This window comes from Stegastes partitus, unplaced genomic scaffold (assembly GCF_000690725.1).
Source record: "Stegastes partitus isolate 25-593 unplaced genomic scaffold, Stegastes_partitus-1.0.2 Scaffold390, whole genome shotgun sequence".
NCBI classification, from domain to species: Eukaryota; Metazoa; Chordata; class Actinopteri; family Pomacentridae; genus Stegastes; species Stegastes partitus.
Window position 1 is genome coordinate 72,659 of NW_007578121.1, and position 27,497 is coordinate 100,155.

Consider the following 27,497-nt stretch of genomic DNA (forward strand, 5'->3'; position numbering starts at 1 on the left):
TGTTCCTTTTCTGAATTATATCAGAAGGTAACTGCAGGTTGAACACCTCTCTCAGTTATTTTTTTCCCCCAGAATTAAAAGGTAAATATCAAATAGACCACATGACTTTAGAACTCAATTGTAAGGTCAGGAGTATGTGGTTTGGACGCTACATTTTTAGTTTATTTTATGCCTTTTCATGCAATTAGTCAGATGTAATCAAGAGCCTCAGGGGGCAGTTGCTCTCATCATCCAGCCTTGACTGTACACAAAATCAAGATGCTAACCTTAAAAAGTACAAAATAGTGGCCATCTGCAGTGTAAAGTGACTATCATCACCCTTTGAATATAAATAAATTCTTAATAATTTTAAGTACTGGTAGAAATGTACGGCAACAGATTTACTGAGAAGAAAAACTACCGCATGATGTGTAAAGGCATTCACATCTTTTGTATTTTTGCAAACTTTACAAATAGTGCAAATGTTACATAAAAGCCAAAAATTAAAACTTTCCAACATCATCCTTCTGACAAGCTGTAACGATTCCATACAATTGTTGGTTATAACCGTCAGGAAAACAAGAGAATTGCAAACTTTTACACACAAAAAGAAACTTTCAGGTGCAGTAATGTTACAGAATATCCTTCTACTGAAGTAAAAACAGTAAAAACTCAGAACAAAACCAAAAAGGAAGCTGTATTTCACACTCAAAGCAATGAAGATGTCAATTCACTCTTAGTAAATATCAATATTGTGCTCAGTAATATTTGGCTTGTACAGAAAAATAAATGAGAGGACTCACTGAAAGTGTTGAAATACTTACCACCCATCCACATTTCGTTCTTCAGGGGCAACTAAGTCTCTTATCTCAAGTCTCAGAAATGTCAGTTTTATGGTCAGTTTACACAGAGTTTAAATGCTACCGTACTGAAACAACAGTTTGTACACAGACGGAAGTTAAAAGCTGTAATAATAAAGGTGACTAGCTTTGGTTAAAGTACTTATTAATGAGGCAGACATAACTGTCCCTGCTTCTACAGTTGATATGTCTAAATAAATAATAAAGTTTTAAATGAATCAAAGAAATTAGTTAGTTAGAAGTCTGAGCTGCACAATGACCACAGCTGTTCTTTTTGACCTTTGGTAATAATTAGGTACTTTCTAAAGGTCCAGTGTGTAGGGTGTACGACAGACCCATTGGCAGAAATGGAATAAAATATTCCTTTTTTTTCAGTTGTGTATAATCCTCTGTAAGTACAAATCACTGGATTTTCATTACCTTATAATGAGCATCTCCAGAAGGAGCAGGTCCTCTCTCATGTTGCCCTGCCATCTTTCTACAGTAGCCCAGAACAGACAAATCAAACATTGATCCTAGAGATAGCCTTTTGCATTTTTAGCAGCCACAGTAATTTCTTGCACACACAGGGGGAGGGGGAGGTGTGGTGTTTTTGGTTGTGTGCAATCAGCACACTAATTGCCAAATACCACTACATCCTACACACTAGTCCTTTAAGCCTAAATTTAACAAATCCTTACTCCAATGGAAAAGGGAACTTATAATGTATAATAAAATAATGTTCAGTCATGTTATTATAATGTCCTGCTAATAAAAGCAAAGACATTTATATGGTGGTTTTAGAACAAAATGACGGACTGTATTTTGCTATCCACTTTGGAGGGCTTTTTGGCTATTGATGGGGCTCCCTAGTCTAGCTAAGATCTATAGTCATTTGGTTATCAGCCGGTCCAATCCCATCATGTCAGTGCTATTGTCAGTCTTCAAGACCATCAATCCCTGTTCACCCTAGTCTAAAGTGTTTTTGACTGGGCCAAACATTTCCATTTTCCAACATACTTTACATTCATTATCACAACATGTAACAGCAGTGCTAATAAACAGAAAAATACTAAAGAAACTGTAAAGCAAATGGCACTGGCACCTCCTCTGCTGAACGGGTCAACATCCCTGTGTGCTGAGCATTCTATATTGTCCAAAAATGTAAATATGTGAAAATGATTTTTGCACTGACTGCTTTGATCTTCAGTTTATAAAATCGAGCCTGGTGCCACATTCTGACCACCGAAAAAGGAGAGCAAACCAAACATCTAACAGTGCAATTTATACAGGACCTAAACATACTGTAATTAACGCTTGTAAGAGTACAACTCTGGGTCTGGAACATCTAAGTTATCAATAGAAATACACAGCAAGCCCACACTGTTGTAACGTGTTCTTCATGGGTAGCACCCTCCTCGGATCAGCTGTGGTAACAGGTTTGACTAAAATGTCACCTTACTGTTAACTTAAAGCCATGCCAATCAATTTTTACAGCAGGACGAGGAGGATCGAGCACAACTGTCAAGTCTTTTATTTCCTTTGACCCACTTTCTTTCAGACGGGTGACCCAGCGTTTGAAGGCTGGGGGTTTATAGAGTCACTGCATCACACACTTCTCTTTCTGCTGTTTAGCGTACTTTCTCCTTCGCTGCTCCAGGCCACGTTCGAGGCGTTCATCCTCCTCCAGACCTCTGAGGATAAGGAGACAGAAGGAGAGTCACACGCTGTGTACACACTATGTGCTTCAGATGTGCATCTCACATTTCTGATGGAACAGATTCTTGTACTTGAATCAATACAGCCTCTGCATGCACTTCACATCACTTTGCAACCTTTGAGGCTTTGCCTTTGGGTGCCATTCTTCTTCTTTTGCCTCTTGTGTGTAACGTCAGTGATTATATACTCAGTCAAAATGACCACAGTATGAGTACAGTATGTGAATGCTTACAGGGTGGAGTACTATGGTTGCTGTTGCTGCACTGTCAGCCAACTGCAAGGTTTCATCAAGATATGCGTTCTAACAATTTAAATTTGAATACAACTTCAGTCAACCCTGTGTGTAAATAGAAGCTCAACTAAGAGGTCACAAACTTCAAACATTCACGCAAAAGTCTAAACCAGGGTTTGGATGAATTCCACAGACACTGACTTCACTGAGAAGCACTTCTTATTTGCTTCTAATTTGTTGTATATCCTCCCCCATTTCGCAAATAAAAGCTCAGCTGAAAAAGATAAGATGCGATAAGAGGACAAGTTTACGTTTGGTGTAGTGATATATGAAACGATTGAAGCTCTGAATTCAGAAGTCACCTTGGAAAGTTCAAAGTACTGACTAAGTCATATGTCAGGTAAACCTGTAGACAGTGAAAACTAGCCACTATGCCTCAGATGTAAACAGGTGTACTGATTAAACTTAATTGTCGGTGTGCCGAGCTGCAACACGTAGTTTACATTCCAGTCATCACGTCTTCCCACATCAGGGGTACAGTGGAAAAGGATATACCCTATGTAGACTACAGGAACTATGACTAGTCAGCTGGGGCTGCTTGTGTTTGATCCACTAAAGCTAGACAATGTTCACAGAGAACATCTAAGTTTCTTTTCATTCACATATGTTTCCTATTGTTACTTCACTGTGACATTTGAGGCAGTGCAGCAGTTAGCAATGTCACTTCACAGCAAGAAGATCAAACCAGCTGGGCACTTTCTGTGTGGAGTTTGCATTTGCTCTCTGTGCCTGGATTGGTTTCCTCACAACCCTCCCCAGAAAAAAGCAGTGAATGGAAAATTGATGCATTAATGGATGGACCCCACAATTCTCAGCAGGATAAAGCGTGTAAAGCTAATGGAGGGATGGATGGATGTTAAGAAACTTTATAAGGTAGCTGAATGTTATTTAATGGAGAAACCATGTCAGACACAAAATATTCAGGTGCAGTTCCAGAGGCAGGAAACCATACGACCAAGGATCTTTTTTTCACACTTCTAACAGCTGCATGTCTTATTATCATTATTTCGGAATTGTCTTTGAGTCTGTTGGCTGTGGCTGTTTTCTTTGTCTTTCTCATACTACTCTGATATTGCTGAGTAGAATGTGGGTTTATCCTGACATATTTGAACACATCCTCCTGTACTACAGGTCCTACATGACAACACTCTACAAACTGGATTGTAGCTGGCTGTTGCAGTCTTACACTATTCAGCCACCTAGTGGTTTACTAGTAATACAACGGGAAAAAATAGTTCAATCTTGATTTGTTCTGCTCTCTAACCCAGGATGCAGTAATTCTATTTAAGCAGATCACTGGTATTTAAAAAAATATTTGGTAGTCACACATATATGTGTATCCAAGGGTGTGAGTTCATCACATCTATCACATTTATCATGTAGGTGTTACACATGGACTTTGGTAACCCCCCAACCACCACAGTGATTGTGTCTCACCCTCTTTCCTTGGCGTCCATATTGTGGACCAGTTCGTCCCTCTGGTTAACCAGTGACACGAGCTCCTGAAGGAGCAGCTGCTCTCTGTGCTTATGGACCTGAGTCTTCTGCCACTCTGCACAACAAAGCAACAGGAAAAAAACAAAGGACAATAGGTGAGGCAGAGAACAACAGTTGAGAGAGAAAAGAAGGAAAATGATGAAGTGGAAAATGATGGAACTCCATCAAACCTAAAAGCTTGTTTTAGAATAGTTAGAGTTTAAAGGAAGTTTACTGATGCTAACAAATTGAGTAGTCAATAACAGGAACTGCCATTAGCTATCATTAAACACACATAACCACCTACATCACTCCTCTCACTACTCTAAAAGACAGGTTAACGTATGACTGCATTTAGGATGGTGTATTTGAGTGGAACATGACTGTTAATATAATTGGGCGTAAGTGGATTTTAAGTGCCGAGCTAGAAGTTTTTTTTTTAAAACTCTGAACCCTCATTCCCAGAATGCTGCTTGTCTCAGCTGTAAGCTCCCCACAGAGTTTCCTTATTCACTGTTAAAAAGAGAAGTTGTAAGTGTGAACTAAACCATACTTAAAGGCACTTCCTCAGCAGACTTACACAGTAGAAAAAACATGTTTTTATTTGCCACATGTACAAAACTACAGTCTTCATTTAATAAACCACAACCTATGGTGTTTAAATATAGTTGTACCTTCAATTGCCATCATGTCCCTCAGCTCCTTGTTTAACAGCTCAAATCTTCTTTCCAGGTCTTGTTCTTCCAACCTGTCAATTAAATGACATTGGTACTTATTCAGGGTGGGGTTGGGGAAGGGGATTATCCTATAGCTTAAAAAACTAATATACACAGTCCCATTTGTTTACATGCTACGTTTTTAGACAAAATTGTGACTTTAGGTCCACTTAAGGACTTTTTCAAGAGCTCTTCGTTGCATCTTACAATCATATAGGCCAATGTAGTGTTGTCAGTACTGATGAAGATGGTTTATCACGTGACAAGTATTGAGACATCTCCATGACAAGTGAGAAAAGTCCATCTGCTGATGAAGATAACTTCCAGTCGAAAGGTTAAAAAAAAGCAAGCAAACTATTAAAACCATCAAATCAAAGGTCAAGAATAGATACTTTGCGGCAAAACCTTTTACACGTAAAAGACAGTAAATTAATACCCAATATTTGGATTTTATAGTTCTCCTCTTGGACAGAGTTTACAACCACAGACTATGCTGTGATTCCTTTAAGCTAAGCTTCAAAATGGACGATGTGGTGAGATTATTTTGTCAATTCTGAATGGTGTACAGTTTATACAACACATGGTCTGAACATCCACTACTGTGTGCATCTCACAGTAGCTGCAGATGGTCTTGTCTCCGGATTAAAGCATTCTTCTTGTTGACCAGCATGAACCATTCCTGAATCAACCTCTCCTCTTCCACCTTGTCACTTCCTGCAGGACAAAGTCACATTACAGTCACCCTTCTCCTAGTTAATGCCATATTCTTTCTTCCCTACATTGGCACAATGAAGTTTCAGATCCTAATCCTCCAATCATGAAAAAGACCAGGAATGCTGTTTTTATAGTTTTTTGTTTTGTTTTTTTTTTCCTTTTAAATCAATAATTTAGTACCTCAAAATAATAGTGTATACATTACAATTTGTATACTTACAATTATACTTAAATTTTATTTAACAAGCATCTATCTGCAGCCATGAAGTACTCTACCTGTTTCCAGTAACTGTCGGAGTTTCCTCTCCACCACACCTGCTCTGGTATCAATGTGATTTTGTTCTGCTTCCAGGGCTTCCATCTGATTCAGCACATACTGGCTGGGGTCCTGGATACATTGATATATACACGCAATTACCTACATACGCTGTTTTTCTATTAATTATACATAATTAAATAAAAATGATAGGCATGTGACCATGTCTGAAACAGAGAAACAAGCTAGCTAGGGAATTGCCACTTCTTATAAACTCAACTTCAGTTTGGAAACAGTTTTAAAGATTACGCTCTACAATAAACTGTTTCCTGACCTGGCCTTCTGGTCTTTCCTCTTCGTCCACAAAGTCTGTAGATAATAATAAGAATAATTATATATATATATATATATATTTTTTTTTTTTTTTTAAATTAAGAATGATCACATTGACATAAAATCAACAACAAACAAAATAAAGTTTTAAAAAGAGATGGTTAAAAAAAATCTCCAAAAGAACTAACCAGTATCTGACTTTCTCTGATCTTCTTGCGCTGCAACAGCCTACAGAGACCAAAAACAGTTCCTCAGGCATTACAGAAAAGTGAGAGAAGACGATAACATTGAGACTGAAAGGGATAAATGAATAAGGTAGTAAGGCATCATACCACTGATATGTCTCCTTCTTCTACTGACCCACTCCTCCGCTGTGACCTACGTTTCTTGACCAGATCAGCGTCTTTGACATGAGAGAAGCCTGACTTAGACAGGAAATGAGTCCTTGGCGGTGCCACTGGTGACTGAGCTCCACCTTCCCCTGCAACTTGCAATCGTTTTGTTCTGGGAGGTGGAACAACATCCTTACTGGTTTTACTCTCCTTGTCTGCACTGCTTACACTCCCATTAGTCTCAAGACTTATACCCTCCTCCTGGAGCCTCTGGGCACAGTAGCGAACAGTTGCTTCAGAATCCTCTTGGCCCTCCCGGTCCCCTGCTACGGCATAGCTTGACTCACTGCTGTTCTTGTCTATGTGCAGCACACTGAGCTCTTGGCCAGTGAAATGGGTGCGGATTTGGTTGAGGTAAGTCATGACGATAAGGCGGTCAGGTACTGCAATCATGACCATGTCTGAAGGCTCCATCAATCTGGAAATGCCAAGTTCGGCAAAGCCATCAAAGGCCTGCAATAAATTAAGAAACATATAAATATGTGGTTATATTAGGACTTAGCAACCAACAATTATGCTTATCTGTAATTAAAGAAAAACACAACTGCTTAATCACCTTTTTGTTGTTGTGCTTGATGTCATACGGATCCAGCATTTCATAATTTCTAGAAAACAGCAAAAGAAGATAAAATAATCTCATAAACAGTGTATGTAGTACGAATCATATGTCAGCTGTTTCTTACATCTTTCCTGGGTCAAAGTGATGTAAGATGGCGCAAAAGGCCAGGCCATTCCTCCAGGAGGTGCTGAAGTTGGTGATCTTTACTCCCTTGTGATCCTTTGTGACCTCCTGACACCATTCCAGTAGAGACTGACTAGACATCACCAAGGTGGGATTGGCTGAAAGGCTCTAAAAGACACATGGTAACAATACTGGGAAATGATTGTAGCAGAAATGTGATTTTGTCAGAGGTCTTAAGTAAACAAAGACAATTATTAAAGCTTCAATTACAATCTTTTTTTGTTAGTATTTTTGGCCAATATGGACAAGAGGAAAATAATAACACATGCTGCTGCTGGAAAAGGGGTTAAGGTGACCAGTTTGTGGGCTACAAAACAAAAATAAAGACTTAACAAGCTCCTTAAAACTTAGCGGAACTGCAAAGATGGTGATAATTCTTGGTGAGTTCCTTGAGTCCACAGAATATGTTGCACATCGCATGCAGTCATCAGATCAATTATTAAAACGCATATGTTGCTAAATGCAGCTTGAACATACATTTGGAGAGGCAGCCCCATCTGCAGGTCTTTTCTGAGGGGTTGTTGATGATTGGAGGGCAGAAACTTGGGACTTGCTGTCATCTAGGGAAGAACCACTTAAACGCTTTTTGCCACGAGGTACAGGTACAGGTGAACCTGCAGATTCTTCTCCACTTTCCCTTTGCCTGGAAAGACACACAAAAACAGAACAAAGTGATTTTAAAAACCCACTTTTTTTCAGAAGGCATGTTTGTTTTCAAACCAACACACTTGTTATTGATGACTTACAAGACCGTGCTGCTATTGAAACCACATACACTGACAAAGTTAAATAATTAGAAAATGTGGTGACATCCTATTGTGTAAAGAATCAATGATGGAAAACACACGTCTCAGTTATGAATACACCCCCCACACCTGAATGTATATTGACTAGGCTTACCTTTGATTCTCTGAACAACCTGCAGCTACATCTACAGAAACAAAGCCAAAGTCCAACTCTTCATCCCTTATTTCCTTCCTTATGTTTATTTCCATTAGTTCACTGTCTTTATCATCCTCTACATGCAGCCAGTCATCCTGAGAGGAAGCAACAGTTGAAGCAAGTGACCTATCAACCTCAGCTTCCAAGACTTTTTCAACGTCAACCTGCTCAAGCACTGGCTCTGTAGCTTTCCCTGGTTCATCTGTAATAACAGGTTCATCCGTAAAGGTCCAGCCTTCTATGATTTCATCAGTGTCTTCTACAGAGCATGATTCAGTAAATTCTTCTTGCATTGCTGCAAGCACTTCCCTTTCCAATTCCAATGAAACATCATCTTCACTTTGGATTGCAACAAAACCTCCTTCAGAGATCACACTTGAATCCAGTGATGCTGAGCCTTCCTTTGTTTCCTTACTAGTGACAGTTTTATCATTTGGGTTTGTCTGAGACAATTCCATGTCTTTGGAAAATAAACTGTCTACGGGTTGTGTGCTATCTGAAAAAGTTGCACTAAGGCGTTTCTTGGCCCGAGGCAATGGAACAGGCAAGCTTGACTGTTCATTTTGTAAAACCATTTCAGGATCAATGGTATCAGCTATGGTGTCTGACTGGCAGGAAGGTGGTGAGCCAGAAATTGCTGCGGCATCTGGGAACAAATCACTGAGACGTTTCTTTACTCTTGGTTTTGGCACAGGCAAGCTTGAGGTTTTTGGTGTTCTCTCTGAAGTCTCATTATCTTCCACTTGAAGAATTTTCTCAACTGAAAATCTACTTCTCCTCAACTGTACACTAGTCTCTTCTTCTATAGATGTAGAAGGTTGTTCAGCTGGAGGAAGAAGCAAAATGTCTTTACTCTGTTGCTCCACTGACAATGCACTAGTTCTTGAAGAAACGGATGAAGGTCCACTTTGTCTTGTTGCTTGTGCCTCTTCTCCGGTAGAAGCCCGAGATGCTGTCTCTGTAGCTACAAAATCATCTGGGAATGAGCCACTGAAACGTTTCCTCACACGAGGCCTTGGGATAGGTTGACTTTTGTGTTTGTCACTTTCTGCATCTGTATCTGATTTCTGGGAAGATGTGATATCAATTGCACCAACAGATCTGCTATCAGCTATTGTTGGCGACTTTGTTTCTTTTATGTTACCCACTGTTGTGTTGGACTGGATTGGTGTAATAGTCTCCTTGTTTTCAACATTTTGTGCCACAATTGTCTTCTCACTGCCTGTTCTTCCAGATTTGCTTGAAGGCAATTTCTTGCCACGTTGAGGAAGACGTATCTTCTTAATGATTGAAAGGGGAGCAGTTTGCTCAACATGAAATACCTCTGACTTTGGCCTGATGCTCTGAATTTCTTTAGTGTCAGAGGGTGGAATTTTGTGAGAGGAAGCCTGGATAGAAGTATCAGTATCTTTTTTGGGACATTCCAGAGGACAGGAGATGTGTACTGTGTCCTTTGAGCACACCAATTCTGTATCTGTCCGTAGGGATGCACTCCCACCCAAATCAGCTTCTTGAGAAAGTTTTCTGGTTATGTGATCTTTTTTCTCTGTTGTTTGTGAGAAGCTCTTGTCATTGGCAATTTGACTGAGTTTATCAATGTTCAGCAATGGTTCAAGACTACCTGAGACATCAGGGCTTCTCTCACAAGGTTGGCAAATAACAAGATCTGTTTCCAAAGTAGAACTAACTGTAGTGTTCAAATTATGTTGGTCATGAACTACTGGAACAGATTTTTCTGTAGTGACACGTAGTGGCTTGTAAGGGGCATTTCTTTGTCTAGTTTCAGGTGACAAACTATCGTCTCTTCTTTTTACACGAGGAGGAGGAATGACATCCATGGATATTTGCGCTGATTCAGCTTCCCCTTTGTGTTTGCAGTCATCTGTGGAAGACGTCACTTGAGCGGTAACACTTTCAAGTTGATGACTATTCTGAGGTACACCTAGGGGAACATTACTGTCTGTTTTCTTTATGTTACAAGAGGGGGCTACATCAGTGGCCGGTTGTGTAGGAAATATTTCACCAGTAGCACTTTTCTTTACAGACTGAACTGGAAAAACTTCAGGGAGACACTTGACAGACAAGACGTCAACTTGTTGTTTGCGGTCTGGCGTTAAACTATCCTTCCTCCTGAGTGGTCGTACAGGAACACTGTCTCTTTCTTGATCACAGCCTTTCTGTTGAGGTTCTTGAACTTTTCGCTTCGGCTTTCTACCCCGCTGAGGGACAGCAATGTCAGTTTGTGCTGTAACTGGACTAATGTTTTGATCATCTGACGGTTTGTCCAAGAGTACCTCTCTATGTGTATTAGTATTTGTAAGTGGGTTGTTTGATGTAGGCTGCAGGGATGTAGCTGACATTTCTTCCAAGCTGTTTTGTTGGGGGCTTAAGGAAAAGAAAGGAAAAGCTTCAGAATTTGCTGTTCTTGATTTTGTCAAACATTTGTAGCATGCACCCTATCTCAAACTATTTATCTTCTTGACCAAAAATACAGAAGCCAAACCTTAAAACACAAAAATAAGCACAAGTGAACGTCATTTATAATATTCTGCTTTACATGCGCACTATCGTGACAACAGCACAGCAGCAAATAAAGGAGACAAAGACAAAACTGACTTTAGTGAACAACAGCTTTCATGAAGAAAAACAATACTACCATTCCACTCACAATGCCAGTTCTGGCTATTACAAACAGCTGACTGTCCCTCACAATTTTCTGAGTAGTAAGTGCTTATAAGCAGAACAAGAGAACTGTTATCACCAAAAATGCAGAACATGTACACACCGTGCAACCAAACATAGTCCACCAGCACTCACCCTTTGTCCAGCAACGAAGAAGTCAACACTGTTCTAACCTCATCCTGTTCTACCTCAGTCTCTACCTCAGAGTCCTGCCGTTTATTATCTTGTTTTGATATTTCAGTGATATCTGCCTCTGTCAATGGCGGCCATTTCTTCATGCTTGCACAAACTAAAAACTGCTCTTCACTGTCGGTAGTTGGTGATGGAGACCCTCTATCATCTACCAAGTACTGCATGTAAGGCTCCACACTTGTTGAATATTCAGCAAGTGTGGTGTGAATGTCTTCAAACTTGTCGTCTGTCTTCTGTATGGATGCAGGGATATCTGTGAACTGTGGGAAAAACTCATCCGAAGGGGTCACTGTCTTGGCATTTAGATCCATAGAAGAGACAGCCTTGGGTTGGTGATCAACTTCAGCTAAAGCCAAGCTAGATGGCCCCAAAATGGATGCTACTGTTTCATAACTGTGAGAAATGGATGGATACTGGTGTGAGTGAATGAAATCTGATACCATGCAAAAACAATGTTTACAATAAACATGTTGCTAGTTATAAAAATGAATAAACATAGAAAATTGTAAAATAAGTTCCCAGGCAAATGCAGTCCAGTTTTTATTTTTTTCTACACTCAAATCTACATTTGGAAAGAGAATGAGTTATACTGAACTAGTAAATATCACATTCTCCATTTAGGCTTACTGCATGCTTCACACTGTTAGTTTCAGACCAATCTTACACTTACCCTTTGTGGAAAACACCTACAATAGTCTTTACTAATCCAAAGGTCTGTTCCTCCTTTGCTGACATAGAGGAATCTGACTGTTTTTCTGTCATTGTTCCCTCTGTCTCCAATACTTCCCAACCCAAGACTCCTACTGGCTCTGATGTGTCCACTGTTTTCTTCACAGTTTGGGCTTCCTCTCCTGGTGTCCTCTTTACTTGTGATTTGCTGAGGACCCAAATATAAAGGATTTGGAGGCATGATCCTTTGGGCTCATACAGCAACATAATAAAAATGCAAAGAATAAAATGCAATCTACCATGCACTATAAGGTTATTGGTCCAAATAGTCCATGTTAGGCAAACACTAAAACCTTCGCACACCAAAAAAAAATAAATTAAAAAATGCAAGAAGGCTGGGCTTTTTTACTTACCCATTATCAACACAAAGTTCTATGTTTTGCTTTGCACCATCTTTGACTTTCTTCTCTGTCATAAAAGCAAACATAACAAAATGTGCAAAAAGAAACAGGATAAAGAAAGGTAAATGTGAGCTTGATCTTAACTTTGCAAATATCTCACCATTTTTAAGTTCTGTACTGGGACAGCTAACAGATGCAGAGGGACCACCAGGAATTCTTGTGTCTTTGAGACATAACTGTGCAATGGGCAATTCTTGCATTGTATACTTTTCAGCAGGAGGCAGCAATGGAATAGCGATTGTTTCTTCTATTGTTGGATTTAACTGTGAAATACTGGGAAGTCCAGGAATTTGAGTCAGATTTGGACATGATGAAGCCATTGCTACCATGTCCTTCATTTCATCTTGTTTATGTTCATGTTTTGCAGGAAAATTTGCAATCAGAATCTTGTCATTCTGCAGCTTTTCAAACAAGATCTTGTTCTTTGTTGTCCTCGTTTGTATATTTGTACATTCATAGCTAAGCATTCTTAATGATGGAAAACCTGGAACACATGAAACACATGGAGCAGATGTGCATAAACCAACCATATCTGGTGGTCTATTTCCAATTTCAGCAGAAGGAAAACCACATAATCTGGCCTTTTTTGGGCAAGATGTCACTAATGTCAGCATGCCTTTTATGTTGTAGCAGTCCAGTTGTTCCAGTCCAGTATGTGGAATAATTACTTCTGCCCTCTTCTTCTGAGGTTTTTGTAAAATTGGCTTTGTTCCACTTAGCCACTTTATGTTTGGGACAATAGTCATGGATGCAAATCCTTCAAGACGTGAAGCAGTGGAGCAGCAAGATGCAAAATTTACCATACTGGGTTCAAGCTTGGATTTTGGTTGAGGTGCAGATGGAAATCCAGGGATCCTGGATGCTTCTGGGCAAGACAGTGCTAAGGCTAACATTGTCTTCACAGTTTGCCCATCTTGTTTAGGACTGTCAGTCACAAAAACTGTCTCTTTTGGAAGATTAACATACAGAGCGTGTGGATCAAAAATCCATCCAAATTTGGAGCTCCCATCATAGGACGCAAATCCTGGGCAACTGGATACTTCGGGGCAAGCTGACTTGAGACTTACAATATTGTATCGGGCAACAGATGGGATTCCTGGAATTACTGATGCTCTTGGGCAAGACGGAGCCAGAGAAAGCATGTAGCTTGAATCGTCTATGTTAATTGGGGAGTGTTTAATCCTGAACTGGATATTCTTTTGTGGCCTGTGCATCAATGAACCCGATCCAGAAGCCCATCCTTCTTGCTTGTGTTCTTCAATTGATGAAAATCCAGGTATAGAAGAAATTAGAGGGCACAAAGGAAGGAGGTTGACTACATTTAAGTCATAATGCACAATTTTGGGATGTGGAACAGATGGGAAACCTGGAATACTTGACACTTTGGGACAGGACTGTACAAGAGAAACCATTGCTTTCTCTGCTTTCTTATCTCTTTCACATATGTCAATCAGTGACACTTGTTCTTCTTTCATCTGTGGTTCATAAAGTGGCTCCTTGCTGATTGTCCACTCTTTTGGATCATGACATGATGGAAATCCTGCTATTTGAGACACTTGTGTGCATGAATTTGAAAGACTGACCATATTTGTCATGTCAGCAACATCAGTGATGCTGGGTTTTGGTGCAGAGGGAAATCCTGAGTTGCAGGATTCTTTTGGGCAACTTTGTGCAAGTGAAACAGCTCCTTTCATGATTGTGTCTATTTTATTGTCCTCCAGTAGAAATACAGATTCATTTTGAGTTTGCTTCTCCCATAATGGCACATGAATGGTGTTCCAGTCTTTGCTGTCAGCATTCTGTAGTGATGGAAAGCCAGTCATGCTTGAGACAGTTGGGCAAGATGGAAGAAGATTAACCCCACTAGACACATTATAGATGATGGTAGGTTCAAAAGCAGATGGAAATCCAGGTATAGAAGATTTTTGGGGGCAGGTTAGGGCTAATAATGACATGGCCTCCATTTCATCATGGTGAGGTCTATCTTCAATCATGACTTTGTTAATTTTTGGTTGTGTTACTGCAAAGGGTTTGTAATCTGTAGCCCTAGTTTCGCACAAATGATGCTCCAATAATGATGGAATGCCTTCAATTTGAGAGGCGTTTGGACAAGAACCTGAAATGCTAATCCCTTCTGCTACATGATGTGACACAGTGGGTGGTGGAATTGATGTGATGTCTGGTATGCATGAATCCTTTGTTGGTACCACTGCACCCATTTGTTTCATTTCATCCTTTTCTTTTGGTAGAACTGTCAGGGTACCAAGTTCAGTTTTCATTTTCTTTTCAAAGACTGGCTCCAGTTGAGATATCCATGATGTGCTGTCATTTGATGCTGAACCAGGTATATTGATTATATTGGAACAAAAGGGATAAATATCTGCCACACCTGGTCCATGAGAAACTAAGCCATACTGCGGTACAGATGGAAACCCTGGATTTCTAACCTCCTTGGGACAAGTGGGGGCCAGTAAAACCATTTCCGTCCTGTGGTTTTCATCCTCCTTTAATGTACACAGTGGCAATATTTCCTTCATGTTTAACGATTTCTGCCAAATTACCTTTTGCTCTATAAACCAGTGTTTCTCTTCATTAACAGGCAATTTGGACGGCATGCCAGCAATGTTCGTCACACTGGAACAAGTTTCCAATAAAGCGAACTGTCTGTGGTCAATTTCAGGCTTCACAAAATAAGGCACACACAGTGCACTTGGGTTGGAGGAGTTATTATCGATCATTTGTTCTGCTAGATCTACGTGTCTTTCTACATGAAGAGGATGCTCAGTGGTTATAATGTCATTATCCTTTGAAGGCTCATTCCAGGTAAAGTCACTGGCCAGAAGGGATTCATCTGATTTTTTAACAATAGTAGGAAATTCAAATGTGCCACTGTTAGTTGGGCATATCGGCAACAGGTCTGCCCCTCCAGCATCTGCTTTCGTCTTAATTTCATCATCAACATCATTATCGTCAGTGTGTAACATCATAGAAACCCCAGGGAACAACGGGACTGTGCCAACAATTTCTTCTATCATTTCCACCTCTTCCTCTGATGCTTTTCTAGTTTCCTCTGTAGCTGCCTTGGGTAGCTCTTCCCATAGGATGATCCTGTCAGTAGGATATTTTTCTGTGGCAACCTTTGGTAGCTCCTCCCATTGCACAATCCTGTTTGAAGGATGTTTCTGCGACTGCTGTTCAGCATGATTTATTTGGGTTTGAGTTGAGAGTCCTGTTGCACCAGTAACAAAGCATGATGACTGTGGTAAAACCAAGTTTTCATTTCTAAAGAGAAGGTAAATACAAAGTTACAGTCAACACACACTGTAAGAATATGCCAAATTGAAAATGTAAATCATGTATTAGTACATTAGCATAATAAGCATTTTAATCCTACATATTTTTTTCAAAATACAGTGTAAGTCTGATAGTCTTTCTCAATCAATCTGCAAGAAAGCAATCTGTGCTTTACAGTAAAATTAAAACAAAATTACATATCTAGCACCGTTACGCATCGCGACGTGTTACTATTTATAAAATGACAGTTTAGTCTCACACATGCAAATTCAACAAATGCTCTTCACCCCACATGTCACTCCAGTTAGTATTTAAACATCTCCACTCCACTAGAGAAAAAGACCTGAACTCCACAAACAAAAAGCCAAAACCTTTACTGAGGTTGATTTCACAAAAACGGGATTTAATTCAAAAGATTTAATAGCCACTGCTGTAACATTAAGAACTCCTCTCCAAACAATTAAGTGTGTCATGAGATTTCTGACCTGGTTCTTACATGGTCTCTTTGGGGCCTTTACTTTATCTTTAATCTATTTTTCTTTAGTGGTTGTGCTACTAAGCAACCTATGTTTCAAGACATGTTGCTCAGTAGTATTACTATAATTCAAATATGAACAACAACGAATGAGGTCTACCACATGAGGACAAAATGAATTAAAGCCATGCAACATATATCACAACACATAGAGCATCCTGACACTTGACACTTACCCACTCCCACTGCAACTACCACATTTTTGACCCGCAGTATCATAATGTGTAGAAATGTCATCAATCGACTCTACTAAGGAAGTTTTATTTGGCACATCTAAAGGCAAAAAACCCCGTTCCTCAACAGTGACTTCAATAGTCTCTGTTTCTTTAACAGTAGCATCTCCCTTTTCGGTATTCTGTTGACCCATCAGGCTGAAACAATGACAAGTGAAAAGACGTAAAACTTAACAAATTTTGGGAACCACAGACTAACTAACAACTTCACAAATGACACACTGAACAAATATAAAGTTTGCCATAATGAGTAAGCAAATAGTGAGATGCAAATGCATTGTTGTAAAAATGCATCACCTCATTGCATCACAGTGCAAAACAAGGCAACCCACCCACCTCTTCCTAACAGTCAAGAATAGTGGCATGTCAGGAATGGAGTGCCACATTCTGCAATGCAACTTTCTGAAAACAGAATCAAAAAGCAAAAATTTTCAAACACTAACCCAATCACATTACAGAGAAACCTCAAATTCTCCAACAACTCACCCTTTTTCTAGAACATCTACATCTTCCTTATTTGGTGTCCAAAAGCCCTGTTCATCTTTATACATCTCCAGATATGAGGACACATCTGATTTTGTATTCTGTGCGTCATTGTTTAATCTGGCTGGGTTGGCCTCATCCAATAATATCTCAATCTTTTCATCTCTCGAGGATGGTTGATTCACTTGGACTTCAGAATTTGATGATGATACATCTTTGACAGCGTCTTTATCAGGAAAGGTCGATGACTCAATAATCATTGTTTGTTCCACATCCTCTGGTAAAACAGGTTGTTCTTCCAATGATAGGTGTTGACTCATGAGCTTTTCTTTTTTCTTCACATTTTTTTCAAGTCCTGAGTCCTCCCACTGTGGAATTTTAACTGGCCATCCCTGTCCGGAAAGGTGCACATTTGTTGAGGGCAGCCCAAGAACAGATGATTTCTTTGGGCAAGAAGGGACAATATTTGCCATATTTGGAAGTTGGTCAGTGTCAGACATTGAAACAGCTGTGAAGCAGGAAGTAAGACCAATATCTGCAGATGAAGGTTCAAGAGAGAGAATTTCCTTCATTATTTCATTGCGGGGAGAACAATACTTTTTGTTAAAATCACAGCACTCTTGCATCTTTGCCATCACCACTGGCCAGCCTACTTCAGCATCAGAAAAAACTGACACTCTTGAAGGGAAACCTATGACTATTGACTGTCTGGGGCAACATGCCGTCATCTGTACCATGTCTGGATTTTTTTCAGTAATGACATCAACAGCTTTGGGTCGTGGAGCAGATGGAAATCCAGGGTTCAAGGCTTGTCGTGGACAAGATGGAAGTATGCTCAGCATTATGTCTTTTTCCCTGTATGACAGATCCTTTACTGTATGATCATGGTAAAAAACTCCATACCTGCTATTAAACGGGGTCTCCCATACTGCATTCCTATCCACATACCAGCCATCACATTCTTTTGCAACATTCTGTCCAGGTAAACCTGGAATTGTACTATGCTTTGGAAAAGTGTCTACAGATTTTAACATGGTAGCAGCCTCTTTCATGGAAGCTTGCACTGATCTCTCTCTTGCCTTAGAAGGAATTCCAGGAATATTAGAATGTTTGGGACAGGATGGCAACATTGATACCATAATCCTAACCACTGTATTTTCTCTAAAAACCATCTCATGGTTATGGATTACTGATGACCTCCCTGATTTTGTTAATGGCTGTTCCCATACTGGTCTTTTGTTTACACTCCATTCTCTTTGAAACAACTCACTGTGGACTCTAGATGGCAATCCACAAACTCTGGATTGAACAGGACAAGTAGGTAGCAGACTTATCATACTTGGTGCATCTTCCAACATCTGACATGGTAACGATGGAAAGCCTCGTAAGCAGGCTGTCCGTGGGCAGGAGGGCAATATGGACACCATATTTACAATCATTTCACAGTCCAGATAGAACACACTAACATCCTCTACATAAACGGTAACTACAGATTTCTCCCTAGGGCACAACAGTGACATTCTCTCCGTGTACCACTCAGATTGTTTGGTGGTGTCTTTAAGTGGCATTCCAGGAACTCTAGATTGTTTTGTACAACTAGGCAGGAAATTTACCATAGTTGACCCATCTGTCAGCATAAGAGCAGAGGGAAACCCAGGTACCCTGGCATTTTCAGGGCAAGAGGGTAACATTACACACATTCTTTTATCAAACCACAAAGGAGCATTTGCACTCAGCATTTCCCTTTTGATAACTGGAGTCTCCCACTGTAAGCTTCTATAAGTAAACCATTCCATACAGTGGAGAGAACCCATTTGTTGTCCAATCTTTGAAGGTATACCGAGGATTCCACTATGTCTGGGGCATGAGGGCATTACGTTTACCATACTGGGTTCTTGTCGTGGAGCTGAAGGCAAACCAAACACTTGGGTTTTTTGTGGGCAACTTATCAACATGTTTACCATATCTTTAATGGTTTCTGCATCTTTCGGCATCCACTGAGCAATGTAAGTTTGAGTATTCTTCTCTGCCGACTTGTTAATTAATCCACTCAAAACATGCCATTCTTTGTTTTGTGAAAAGCTCTGATCTTGACAAGCGATTCCAGGAATTTGGGTCTGTTTAGGGCACATAACCACCAGGCTGACAACACTAGGTATCAGTTTTTGGGGTCGCGTAGGAATACCCACAAGGCAAGACCTCACAGGACACGAGGGTAGCATTGCAACTGAACTGAATATTTCTCTTTTGTCTGGCTCTTGATCAGCACCTGGGGATATATCCTGAATCAAAACATCACCTTTACTAAATTGTTTCTTTAATAAAACATGCCTGGTTATAACCAAACCTTCACCAACTGGCTCCTTAGAGGGTAAACCAATGACTGTGGTTTTTCTTGGACAAGAAGGCAAGAAGTCTGCCATTCTATAATCTTGCCTTTGTGGAAATTGAACACTAGCCATACTTGAGTCCTTGCATGGCACAGTGGGAAACCCAGGAATGGTTTGCCTCCTAGGACAAGATGGTAACATATTGACCATGTGTTTTATATGTTTTTCATCCTCATGTGACTTCCCCTGAAGCAGAACAGGACTCCTTTTCAATGGCCTATCTATGATGGAGTCCCTCAGAATATGCCAGTTGCCATTAAATGACATATCGCTTTGTCTAAAAGGCATACCTGTAATCATTGTCTCCTTTGGACATGTAGGTAGAAGATTGGCCATGCTTAGAGTGTTTGAAGACTGCTGCAATGGTGCAGAAGGAAACCCTGGAACACTGGCCTTTATAGGACATGTTGGTAACATGGCCACCATGGTTTTAATCTTATTAGTATTCATGACAATTTGTTCCTGAACACAAGGCACATGTAAAACAAATGCTTCCTTTATCTGTAGCGATTTCTTCCACAGTGAACATCTGTCCCAAACATTCTTTTCATAGTCAGTTACTAATACAACTGAAGCTAAACCTGGAATCCTGCAAATTCTGGGGCATGTGGGTAAAAGGTCAGTCATATTTGGCTCATGTTTCAATGTGGATGGGAATCCAGGGATACTGGTTGACTTGGTGCAGGACGAAATTATGGTAACCATTTTTGCAATTTCAGCACTATCCTCATTAAGTGAACTAATTTGATTTGAATACAAGAGTAATGGCATCCTGTTACTGGGTAACTTTTGACACAATAAGTGCCTATCATTTGGCCAAGACATGACTTGTGACTGATGTAAAGATACCATGCCAGGAATGCTGGAATATTGTGGGCAGCCTGTGAGCAACCTGATCATGCTTGGTACTCTCATTGTTCCTCCAATTTGAGTTTCAGGCTGTACAGTGGAAGGTAAATGAGAAACTAAATTCCCTCTTGGACACAAAGGACCGAGTTGCACCTTAGATATGTACACAGACTTTTCTTCGGTACTGATTGCAGAGCTTGGTAGCACAAGTTCCTGTGTAACTCCATCTCTCTGACACAATGGTCCCTTGTCCTTCAACAAAGACAAATTTTCAGTTTTACTGTCCTCCAAACCAAGCACAAAATCATTTTGTGTTGAAGAAGACGCAAAATTCACATGAGATTCTTGTCTTTGTTTTGATAAATTTCTTGTTGTGGGCTGCTGTGTTGAGATAAGTCCAAAGTGGGAATCCAAGCTTGAAGTGACCTGATCTTGGACAGTCATGTTGCATATAGCTTTCTTATCCAAAACAGGTATTGGAACGGGAGGTTTGCTTTTTAAAATTTTTCTTGGTGGTTTTTTCCGCTGTACGTTTGTCACAGAGGACCGTATTCCAGACTGAGTTTCCTGCATTTTGTCCATCACCACTGGAGGATAAGCAGACTTGGCATCTCTGAGACAAGATGACACTGAGGTAGCCATGCTCTCATTTCTAAAGGAGTAGAGTACACCAAAATTTGTGTCAGAATAAAAAGACTGAAATGCCTTATAAAGCTGTTCAAAACTGTAAATACCATGATTTACTTCTGCATTGCTTGCATTTTCAGAGCTAATCCAAGACTTTACATTTTTTATGACTACAAAATTGGGAGGATTTGACTGACAGAGGACTATGACACACTTACCCCAAGTCCATAGTTAGAGCTTCTTTTTTAAGAGCTATTGTTCCTCCTGTTAGTTTTGAGTCAGAGTTTGTAGCAGCTTCAGGCAAGTACAACAAAGGTTCCTGGGACGGTGTCAAAGTAGGCTGTCGGTTGGTAGAAGAAAGGGCTATAGGCTGAACAGGTTCTGGCTGGGCTATTGGATTTCCTAACTGAATGGACATCTGGGACAAGTGACTTCTTGGTTTCACCAAACGCTCCTTTACTGAAGTAGGTGTTGGATCATGAAAATCAAGGTTCTGCTCAGGTGTTGAAGTGAAGGGAGGAAGTGTTGGCCGGACGATGGCAGATGTTGACCGTAACTCTGTCTGATCCGTCTGTGTTTTTGGCATCTTACAATATTTTAACCCTGGTGCTAAGGGCACTCTGGGACTAGGGGTCAGATGTGTGGTCATACTCTCAGGTCTGAGGGACAAACAAATGTAGATCAGAGTTATGATGTAGGGACATTTTTCACCGCAGTAATGCAGACACATCCAGGTCAGATTCACATAACTCCACTGAGTTGCATTCAAGCACAAAAGCAATGGATCGTGAAGTATATATTACAAAAATGTGAAACAGGATCAAACCAGACAGTAACCAACCAAACACGCATTTTCTGATAAATCATGAAAAGGATCATCAGTTGTGCCAAGTAGCAGAAGCCTCTCAAAACAATAAATATAATGCTGCCAGACACTTGTTCATTTGCATGAGTTTGACTACTTTTTTTCCCCTCAAATTTCAACATAAAAAAAGAATCCTCTTTAAAATTACATGAATTAGTCAAGTGTATTTAGCCAAGTATATTCATGCACAGCCATATCTGTAATAAAACACAGGAATCTGCATTCCATAAAAACTTAAAGAGATCCATCCATTATCTATACACCGCTTAATCCTCACTAGGGTCGCAGGGGGGCTGGAGCCTTTCCCAGCCGACTCGGGGAGAAGGTGGGGGACGCCCTGGACAGGTCGCCTGTCCATCACAGGGCTACACTTAGAGACAAATAACCAAGCACACTCACATTCACACCTACGGACAATTTAGAATCACCAATTAACCTCAACGAGTTTTTGGACTGTGGGAGGAAGCCGGAGAACCCAGAAAGAACCCATGCTGCATGGGGAGAACATACAAACTCCACGCAGAAGGATCTTCTAGCTGCGAGGCGACGGTGCTAACCACCAAGTCACCTTGCAGCCCACTTAAAGATGTACATTTTTAAAATGGATGAAAACTTATCTCTTCTCGTGACCTTGTGGACTACAGTTCCTGAGATCACAAAGGAACTGTCTGTACTCTTGGTGTGAGCTTACTTTTTTCAGCTTAAATTCACACTTAAACTCTACATACAAAACACAAAAACAAACTACAAAGAGCAACAGCAATTCTGGCCTGCAAACATCCTTCCTGCCCTCAAATGCAGCTGAGTTCTTAGTTTATTGCAGCATAGTTCTGTATTTAATCTGGACTTCTTTCAAACATTCCCAGGAGTCTTTTCAAGCTAAACAAATAGGGATTTTGTTTGTGGGTTGAAGTAATTAAACACAAAGCTGCAAATCCAAGCCTAACCAGCTACTGACAAATGTTAGTCAAAGCATGCTACGCTACATTAGTTAAACGCTGTTTACTAAGTGCTCTATGTCACTACAAAATCTCACCCCAAAAAGAGATTATTGAATGTTTTTGAACTGTCAGATGGAATAAAGCAGATTTCCAAAACATGCTTTGGCCTTATGATCCTCCCTAATTTTTATAGGTAACACATTCAACAGAAATGTAGCACCATGGTGGTCATTATGTTTGGAGTCCTCAATGACAAATGCAAGTCTGCAATTTTTGTTGACTTACTTTTGATAATGATATCTGGCTCTCTTCACCAGTCACTCTTTTGTCTACATAATTTACCAAGTAACATATAACTAATGTATAAAATACAACTATAAACTTGGAAACTGCACAAAACTGGGAAAGTATAGCAATCATTTCAAAGAACAGGGCATTATTCTATTTCTGTTCCCTTGTATTTATAACCTTGTCCCTTACCAGACATCCAGCCTCAGGAAAAAAAGTATTCTAGGAGTTCAAAAAGATGGTAACTGCATCTGTAAATCCTTGTCTGTACAAGGTATTTTGTACTGAACTTCAATATTGACCAAAGCCCATGGTCCACATTTCCTCTAAGATTTCTTGTATGACTCAGAATCATCTTCAACCTCATTCACCATTATGCAAAAAAGGAAGAACACATACTGTATGATGTCTACATGAATCCTTAAAAGCCACCACAGTAATACAGTTAAAGCTTTTATCAGTGTAGGGTTTAACTACAGAGGTAACTGTGGCTCAGGTGGTAGAAAGACTCATCCACTAATCTCCTCTTGGCCACATGTTTTTGGGCAAGAGAGTGGCCCTCACATTGATCGTTGGCAAGGCCAGTATTTTACAGGGTGTCTCACTGACACCAGTGAGTGAAAGAGTGTATGAGAGGTTAACCCTCAAGTGCTTTGGATAAGGGTTCTCATATTGATGCAAACATTTAAAAACATAAACCCATGTTTGTTTAGAAAGAAAAACCTTGACTATCTGAGAAAAAACCTTCTTTGTCTAAAATGACACCAAACAGATGCCATTGAGATGTTAAATGTCACTGTACAAGAGACCAACAAAATTTTAACAAATAATTGCTGTAATTGCAATATACCATGTGTGCTTAGCAGTAGCATACATGCAGTGCAATTAATAGTGGAGCCCTAAAATCTCTAACACTGTTATACACATGCTCCAGTAATGTGTTTTGCATTTCCAGGCATAATCTGTTGTTCTGTTGTGAGTCCATCAGTGTACAACCCAGGTCAAATCAGTTGTCAAGTTGGTCTAAAGACCAAGAATAAACCTCAAAAAAACAGCTATCATTGACTGAAAGTTCAAGCAAGGGTTGTAGCAACAACATCTGCAGAAATACAGTAGCACACTTTTTCTTTTTTTTACTCAAACCAAGCCTGCAACAGGAAGTCATCCAATTTAAGTAGGAGAATGTAGCTGTCTATGTGGCCCCATATTTTGGCAAATTAAACAAACATCCATGTCATCAGCCCTGAGGGTTAAGCTTTAACCTTCCACGTTAAGCTGACAAATTTACAAATTTATTATCACGCTGTATTCTTGTTGGGATGTTTGATTTCATATCAAGAAACAAATGCAATCATTCACATGCAAGATTGTCATCCCTCTGGTACTATATGTTTTCTTCCGAATTGTTCTGTTCACTTAAATGAAGACATTTTTGTGAGAAATTCCTATGTGCAATTGCCACAAAAATGGAAAATACAAATAATTAAAATATTTTTCATCCACTAACTGTCATGTTTAAAACCCATCATCAACACTGAACAGAATTATGATTTCCTTAATTGATCATTTTGTCTATTGATGACATTGATCATGTTTACGTTTTATGCACTCTTCAAAATACAAACACAAGCTCAACAAAATAGAATTACTACTTTGTTGAGCTTGTGTTTGTCATTTGTATTTTGAAAAGTGCAATAAAAGTATATCTGAACTTTAAAAATTGCCAAATCAGTGTTCAATTTTATTTGCTCTTTCAACAATAAGACTATTCTCAGCTGTTATGAGGTAGCAGTTTCCAAGCCACAAATAAACATACTTGCTTACAATTCGTGAAATGCACTTAAAACACAATTTGATAGAATTACTGGTAACAGTGTTGGAGAATTTGGGGAGAGATTATTTCTTCACAGCCATGCTGACCACACCAAATGGCAAAAAATGTCAAACATGACAAAGGGCAGTCTTTTATATTTACTCACCGTGCTGAGGCCTTGACAACTTCAATTCTAAATCCAGCATCTCTTCTTTGTTCTGAAGCTCTAGACATTTCTGGCCTCCGGCTGATAGGGGGTCTGGGGTCAGAGGCTAAACAATATGCAGTGACATTAAGTCAGTCATGTTGTCATTGTGTATAAGTATGAGCGCACTGAATACTAAGTTGATACTCACTTGGAGGTATTGTACATTGGTTGTCCTCTTCGCTCAGTGTGCTCAGCTGCCTCTTGAACTCTAAAAGGAATTATAAGCACAGAGAACATTTTCCAGATTAACCTAAAAGCTGATGCTCACATACCGCCATATCAGCGCAGCTTGTACAATGTATATTTTTACCACATGGAATTAAGCGCTCAATTGCTTTAATATAAATAACCAGCAGGTGGAGCCAAATGCTTGCATGTTGCAAGGATTTGGCCACTCATTTTAGTGCTGAGTCCAGTCAGATTCTTTTGATTTTGTACCTGCATCCTGCTCACTCTGGCAGACAATGGCAGTTTGAGATATATGAGGCTGAGGAGAAGACCCAGAGAACACAAGAGCGGAGGAAAGGCTTAAAGGAGAGGGTGAGGGGGTCTCTACTGCAGCGGTGACCTGAGGTCTCCAAGAAGAAACATATTCAGAACCTCCCAGGGGTTTCTGATCCAAAGACTGAGCAGTGGGCAGAGAGGATGAAGCTGATAGGGGAAATAAGGAGAGAAAGAAAGGGGGGGGACAAATGAAAGAATAAAACGTGAAATCTCAATGACCCAAAACTGAAGAGTGCTTTTCAAAATCAGTTCAGCAGACATTGTCTCCTGTGTCAGTGTCTTACAGTTAGTGACAAATATATGATGTAGGGTGTGCAGGTAGGTGAGTGAAAAGGCCAATTATTAAAGGGAGAACTGTGCTGCCTTTGAACTTTGAAAAAAAAAAAAACTCACAAGAATATCAGTTCGTTTATAAAGGCCCAACGATTTCCTAAAACAGCTCCTCGCTTTTTCACAAATGTCATTCAAATAGGAGAAATTGTGCACTTGTTGGAGACTAGTTTCAACAGCATACTACTCTCTGTTTCGTCCTCTAGTGAGAATGTCACATAGTAGGATGGTGTATGCTCATTTAAATGAAGGACATACACACACACACACACATTAAAGTGACAATCAAGCTGATACAACATGCTAGCCAGTGTGCACCTGAGCGGAATAAGATCTCTCTATAGCCTTTGATAGACACAGTAGTACTCACTTCAACTCAATTAACACCATATGTAATCTCATAGCACTTCAAACAGTAAGGGAAAGACCTTGTGGATTTAAAACAAAGAACAGAGAACTCAACAATCCAAAGCTGACTTTGATTCACTATGAGCAAGCAGACGGCGACGGTGGGAAGGAATTTAAAAAAAAAAAAACAGCCTTAAACAATAAAAAAAAAAAGAGGTGAGAGTGAAGATGAGGGGAGTGGGGCAGAGCAGTAGGGTACATTCATTGTTGCTGTGACTCTGTACATGGGATTGATTGACAATATGAAAACACAGAATATCATTAGACCTATGCTTTTTGTAGACTGATCCCAAATCCAATGCATCCATAAAATGGTTATCCAAGCTGCTTACAGCATGGATACCAGCACGGTGATATACACACAGCATGTGGTAAGGTCTTTACCTTACTATTTAAAGTGCTATGAGAAGACATATGTTGTGAATTAGCGCTATATAAAAAAATTTAATTGAACTGATTTCAATGTGAATTCAAAAGTCACAACTTAAATGTCTTGACATTTTAAGCTATACTTGGGTGTTGCTCAACTCACTCTAGCCTTTCAAAATTGATCTTGGTGCTCAATTAGTGAGGGTATATCAAAGTAATATGTCAGTAAATCAAATGTTAGGACAGGTTAAGATGAGAACAGAGAAAATGAATCAAAGGGACGAGACTGCAACAGAGAGTGTCAACAGGGAGGTCAACGGGGGAGGTTGGTAAGCTTCAGTTGGGTTAAAGTAGAGCAGCATTACATGGTATCTCTATTCTCTGCTTTTTCTGCAGCACTGCAGGTTGTCCAGGATCACTGGCAGAGAGATGTAAAAACTTAGGAGAGAGGGCAGGCTGTGCTAGAGGGGCCTGAGATTTAGGAGGCCTCCATTCAGTCTGCCAGGAAGCTGAAATAAAGCAGAAGGAAAAAACATGGGCGGATAGATGAAGAAGAAACATCAATAAAGACATAGTAATAGGTGAGAAGAAGCCTATGATGAGATGCCTGTTCTACACTTATTCTCTTTCCCTTTACCTGTCTCAGGGGCAGATGGCAGACTGGTGGGTCTAGTGAGGGCAGAGCCCGGTTCCCCCACGGAGGTGGGGCGAGCTTTGCGCTGCCTGGGATCAGGAGGCGGTGGAGGTATAGAAGGGAAGGAGTTGGTAGGAGCTGAACGTGATGAGGAGGAAGAAGAAACGCAAGGAACACTTTGTGCTTCCCAGGCACTAGGACAGACTGAGAGAGGAAAAGAAAAGAAAAGAAAAGAAAAGAAAAGAAAAGAAAAGAAAAGAAAAGAGATAGGAATGACAAAGGGATTAAAGCATTCTAAAACAACATTCAGACAAGATTATTG

General features: G+C 40.0%; 1 protein-coding gene across 9 annotated transcripts in view; it reads right to left on the reverse strand.

Annotated features, from left to right (window-relative positions):
- Positions 1 to 404: 404 nt before the first annotated feature.
- Positions 405 to 27,497, reverse strand: part of ehbp1l1a (EH domain binding protein 1-like 1a) — a 47,686-nt gene continuing 20,593 nt past the window's right edge. For 2 of the 9 annotated variants that reach the window (XM_008285172.1, XM_008285170.1), the window contains 25 exons: positions 27,179 to 27,379; positions 26,907 to 27,050; positions 25,369 to 25,581; positions 25,079 to 25,138; positions 24,889 to 24,994; positions 21,034 to 21,474; positions 16,953 to 20,840; positions 16,803 to 16,868; positions 16,410 to 16,604; positions 12,505 to 15,686; positions 12,357 to 12,411; positions 11,945 to 12,151; positions 11,218 to 11,667; positions 8,359 to 10,785; positions 7,936 to 8,101; positions 7,400 to 7,566; positions 7,273 to 7,321; positions 6,657 to 7,169; positions 6,513 to 6,552; positions 6,326 to 6,360; positions 6,012 to 6,123; positions 5,636 to 5,735; positions 4,980 to 5,053; positions 4,267 to 4,381; positions 405 to 2,512 (listed from right to left, as the gene is read on the reverse strand). In XM_008285172.1, coding sequence (XP_008283394.1) covers positions 2,419 to 2,512; positions 4,267 to 4,381; positions 4,980 to 5,053; positions 5,636 to 5,735; positions 6,012 to 6,123; positions 6,326 to 6,360; positions 6,513 to 6,552; positions 6,657 to 7,169; positions 7,273 to 7,321; positions 7,400 to 7,566; positions 7,936 to 8,101; positions 8,359 to 10,785; positions 11,218 to 11,667; positions 11,945 to 12,151; positions 12,357 to 12,411; positions 12,505 to 15,686; positions 16,410 to 16,604; positions 16,803 to 16,868; positions 16,953 to 20,840; positions 21,034 to 21,474; positions 24,889 to 24,994; positions 25,079 to 25,138; positions 25,369 to 25,581; positions 26,907 to 27,050; positions 27,179 to 27,379 — 13,100 coding nt within the window. In that variant the 3' untranslated portion in view covers positions 405 to 2,418. The other 7 variants (XM_008285174.1, XM_008285173.1, XM_008285175.1 and 4 more) reach the window with 6 other exon arrangements.